Consider the following 4,559-nt stretch of genomic DNA (forward strand, 5'->3'; position numbering starts at 1 on the left):
TCTTAAATCGGCTTTGCACGTGCAAGTCATTGATATGATATTGCTTAAATCACCCAGAATCACCTCACCAATTATATAACGTGAATCACTTTTTAAATCCGAAGTTTGTAAAAAGTAGCCAGTAAATTTGACGGAATTTGTTATTTCCGAATTTTATAATGTGATTGGCATTAAAAACACGCTCACTTTCAACGAAATTTCCTTTCCGAGGCTTTGTGTCAGCTCAATCACATATTGTGTCAAACTTGGAAATTGCACGGTACACTGTAGGAACTACGATAAATTTTCCCTAATCGGCGCCATGTTTTTAGGCTCATCCCATTTGACGGATCCCAATAGTGTAGTGAATATACATTATACTATAATATATGAGATGCCGGTCACTAACAGCTGACTGGAATACCGATATGCGCATGCGCGCCTTTCTATTCTCACAGTCTATCGCTTCGCGAGACGAAACGTTACAAAACGTGTCATTCCATGGCCTTGAGATTTTACTCTCATCGAGCCCAAAGAAGTTTCACTTCAAAATGTAACTCCCCCCTAGTATTTAAACCGTAATGTTTGCCGATTTTCTGCATGACGTTAAAATTTCGTGCCCAATTGTCCGTCTATTATATAATACCTAGCAGAAAACTATAGGTATCTTTCGAGCGCTGAGTGTAGCGAACACAAAATGACTGATTATCGAATTTATACTATACGAGGGTGGATTGATAAGTTTCCGGCCTAACCAAGAGATGACGCCACTAGGCCTACCTTGAGGTGACATTCTATAGTACCATCCTTGGATAGCTTGTAGCTATAGTTTCAGCCCGATCTCCTTGCTAGTGTAGGTTTGACAGCACGCTGAACAAGACGCCTCTGTGGTTTTCGTAAAAATGGAAAAGCAGGAAAATCGTGCTGTCATCAAATACTTTTATTTGAAGGGGTTAACGCCGAAGGAAATTAAAAAAGAGATGGACTCAACACTGGGGACATCCTCCCCGTCATATTCAACCGTTAAGCAGTGGGTTTCCGAGTTTAAAAAGGGTCGTGTGAGCACCTCTGATGGGCCTCGCTCAGGACGCCCCGTTGAGGTCACAACTCCAGATATGATCGAAAAAATTCATCAAATAGTGCTGGGAGACCGCAGATTGAAAGTGCGTGAGATAGCTGAGACCTGTAAGATGTCATATGAACGTGTGCAACATATTTTGCACCAACATTTGCATATGGAAAAGCTCTGTGCAAGATGGGTGCCGCGTTTGCTAACAGTCGACCAAAAATTGATTCGAAAAAACATTTCTACCGCAAATTTGTCATTGTATAAGCGTAATCCAAGCGAATTTTTGCGTCGATTCGTAACCGTTGACGAAACGTGGGTCCACCACTACACTCCTGAAACCAAAGAACAGTCTAAACAGTGGATTGGACCAGGGGAACCAACTCCAAAGAAGGCAAAAACAATTTTTTCGGCGAACAAGGTTATGGCTACTGTTTTTTGGGATGCAAGAGGTATTATATACATTGATTACCTTGCAAAGGGTAATACTATCACTGGTCAATACTACGCAGACTTATTGCAACGTTTGAGCCACGAGGTGAAAATTAAACGACCTCATCTGGCGAAGAAAAAAATCTTGTTTCATCACGATAACGCACCAGCGCACACGTCAATCGTTGCGACGGCTAAAATCAACGATCTAAAGTTTGAATTGATGCCGCACCCTCCTTACTCTCCAGACCTAGCCCCGAGTGACTATTTTCTGTTCCCTAATCTCAAAAAATGGCTTGGCGGTAAGAGATTTGCGGACAATGAAGAAGTAATCGAAGCTGTAAATGGTTATTTTGAGGAGCTTGACGAATCAGTCTATAGAGATGGCATTAATAGACTGGAACACCGCTATGAGAAATGTATCAGCCTTGGAGGAGATTATGTTGAGAAATAAAAAAAAAAAATTTTTAAAAACCTTGTTTTTCTTGGTCAGGCCGGAAACTTATCAATCCACCCTCGTATAAATTACAGTAAGATTACAGAGGGATTGTATTTATATCATGGATAGTATATATAAGCCAAATGAAAAAAATTATGGCAGCAGCATATTGAGTCTAATTTAACTAGGGTAAAGGTAAATCGTAAAATAACACACGTTCCATCAGCTTGATTTCTCGTCGTAATACGAAGAGGTACGGAAAACTACACACATTTTATTCGCGCTAAGTTGGTAAGCGTTGCTTAACTTTTCGCAGTTTTCAATAATAGTTATTTGTTTTAGTTTTAACGACCATTATAAATTCTTTCACTTTATAGTGTCCTCCTTGCCGAGCGTTTACTCCGCAGTTGATTGAGATGTACCGAAGAATTAGAAGGAAAGATCCGGATTTCGAAATAATTTTCGTAAGCAGTGATCGGTAAGTGAATATTAACCAACTTTTGATGATATTAATGTAAGATCTCAAAACTGCTCAAGAGAATTTTGTAAATATTATTGGAAAAATGAAATGATGTCTGTAAAATGAATAATTAGGTAATTTCTAAGAACAAAACAATAAAAACTGTTAATTTTTAAATGAGATTGTAGTAAATATTAATTTTAATGCGAAGGGAATTACAGAAATTACGAGTTTTCAAAATTGCTACACTTGTATAGCTAATTCAAAATCTCATGGGACTTCACATGCGGAAAAAGCGGGCCTTGTTGCTTCCTTATTGCACATTACAAAAACATCACTATAGAAGAAGCTCTAAATAAATTTTAAGCAGTAACGGGCAATGTATTAATGTAGGAATATAGAAATGAATGAATGGGAGCAGAGTTTTGTCATAGCGGGATCCAAGGCAAAGTGACCAAACTATTTTAAACAACGTATATGATAAATTCCGAAAACCCTTAACCTGCAGGGCAAATTAGTATTTATTTTATAAGTCACCGAGAGACACCTCGATATTTTACTTTGCATAAGACAAATTGTAAAAAAAATCTTGATCGACTTTCATTCCCACCAGCGTTAGCTAGTGGGTGAACTATCCCACTTTGGTGCAGAATAGTGGGGGGGGGGGTAGCAAGGAAGGCTTTGTTCGATCTCCTTTAGAAATCGTGGGGATGGGTGGCCGGTAACACCACGATCCAAGGAAACCAAAGAGATACATAATGAGCTAATGCACATGAATCCTGAAAAGAATTGATGCTTCCATATGCTAGGTTACGTATGGTCTTATGATCTTCATCAAAAGCAAGAGGAAGACCCAGTTAAATAAATAAAATTTTTCATCAGGGAACAACTTGTCGAATTATTTAAGACAAGCGAGACAGAAGCCTAGTCTGCAGTGTGAATATGAAAAGATTTTCTTGAGTCAAGAACGGAACTAGTGTGAATCGGGCCCAGCATTAACTTACTGGAATGCTTAACCAGTTTAGAAGTCCTTAAAATTTTCCATCTTTTGTTCATTAAATATGTAGTAGGAAAATATCCATAAACTCGTTGTTGTTTGTTAATGCATCCTTAACTTATTCAGTGTTATTTAAATCATTCTCCATACTTGCTTTTATTGTAATTAGAAGTAGCTGGATGTAGGCTCTCCAACTGTACATATACCTACTTGTACAACAATCAGATTCTGCTGGAGCAGCAAAATCAGGACATTTCTCGCATTCATTTTCTGAAGGAGCAATTGTATTCTACAGTACGTAGTTAGATACATACATCCGCACAAGTGAAGCATTTCAATTCAATCAATTATGGAAAATATGAACAAGTACGCACGGTTCAGCAGTTTCCACGTTTCCAGTTTAGTAAAAACAGAGAAAACGATCACTTTACAACCATTAGATGACGAAGATGTTTCAATCACCTTTTAATATTAATCTTAATGGGCATTCCTTTGCAGATACCCAATATAGTAAGGTTTTAGTAAAGCTAGCGTCCATTTCATAGTAATGTAATTTCAAATTAAAAATTAAAAAAAGAATGGATGAAGAAAGGACGAAGTAATTAAAGTACATTAATAGATATACTAGACTATGTAACGTCTTGTCAAACACTCTGAGATATTATAGTTTCTTTGAATTTTCAATAATTTGTCCAAGCCACCTACGGTGTAGTAATAATCTCCTATATCATTGACATTTTCATCAGTTTGATGGGTGTGTAGGTGAGGTTAGGTTAGGTTATACCTACCAGAATGTCCTTTAATACTTCTAGGGTAATCCTCAGCTACAATTTTCTCGAATATCGGAGATTGTCCTGAAATAGATTGTTCTAAAGTGAATTGGTCGGACGAATCAAGAACGTTGTAGAACGTTTGAGTTATGCATCTCGGTTCCGGCATTAAATTCGGGCATTTTTATATATTTCGACCACTGTCCTAAAAACTTTCCCCAGTATGGTGACCAATAAATTCGAAACTACGATGAACATCTGGTTGTTTTGACAAATTAAACGTTCGTTAGTTTCATAAAAAAAAATAATTTGAAGTGGTCTGTATTCTGTCGAAACTGCCAGACGCGGATCGCGATTTCGATCTTTTTGGGTCTCATCAGCGCGTCGCAGGCAGCTCCGACAGAACACAGACCAAC

At 37.9% G+C, this 4,559-nt stretch overlaps 1 protein-coding gene across 1 annotated transcript in view; it reads left to right on the plus strand.

The window, feature by feature from the left end:
- LOC108733910 (nucleoredoxin-like) overlaps positions 1 to 4,559 on the plus strand; it is a 23,663-nt gene that overhangs the window by 9,802 nt on the left and 9,302 nt on the right. Inside the window, exon 4 of the mRNA XM_025979865.1 lies at positions 2,294 to 2,396. Within this exon, the coding sequence (XP_025835650.1) occupies positions 2,294 to 2,396 (103 nt within the window). The remainder of the gene's footprint in view (positions 1 to 2,293; positions 2,397 to 4,559) is intronic.

This window comes from Agrilus planipennis, unplaced genomic scaffold (assembly GCF_000699045.2).
Source record: "Agrilus planipennis isolate EAB-ADULT unplaced genomic scaffold, Apla_2.0 scaffold11, whole genome shotgun sequence".
Classification (NCBI taxonomy): domain Eukaryota; kingdom Metazoa; phylum Arthropoda; class Insecta; order Coleoptera; family Buprestidae; genus Agrilus; species Agrilus planipennis.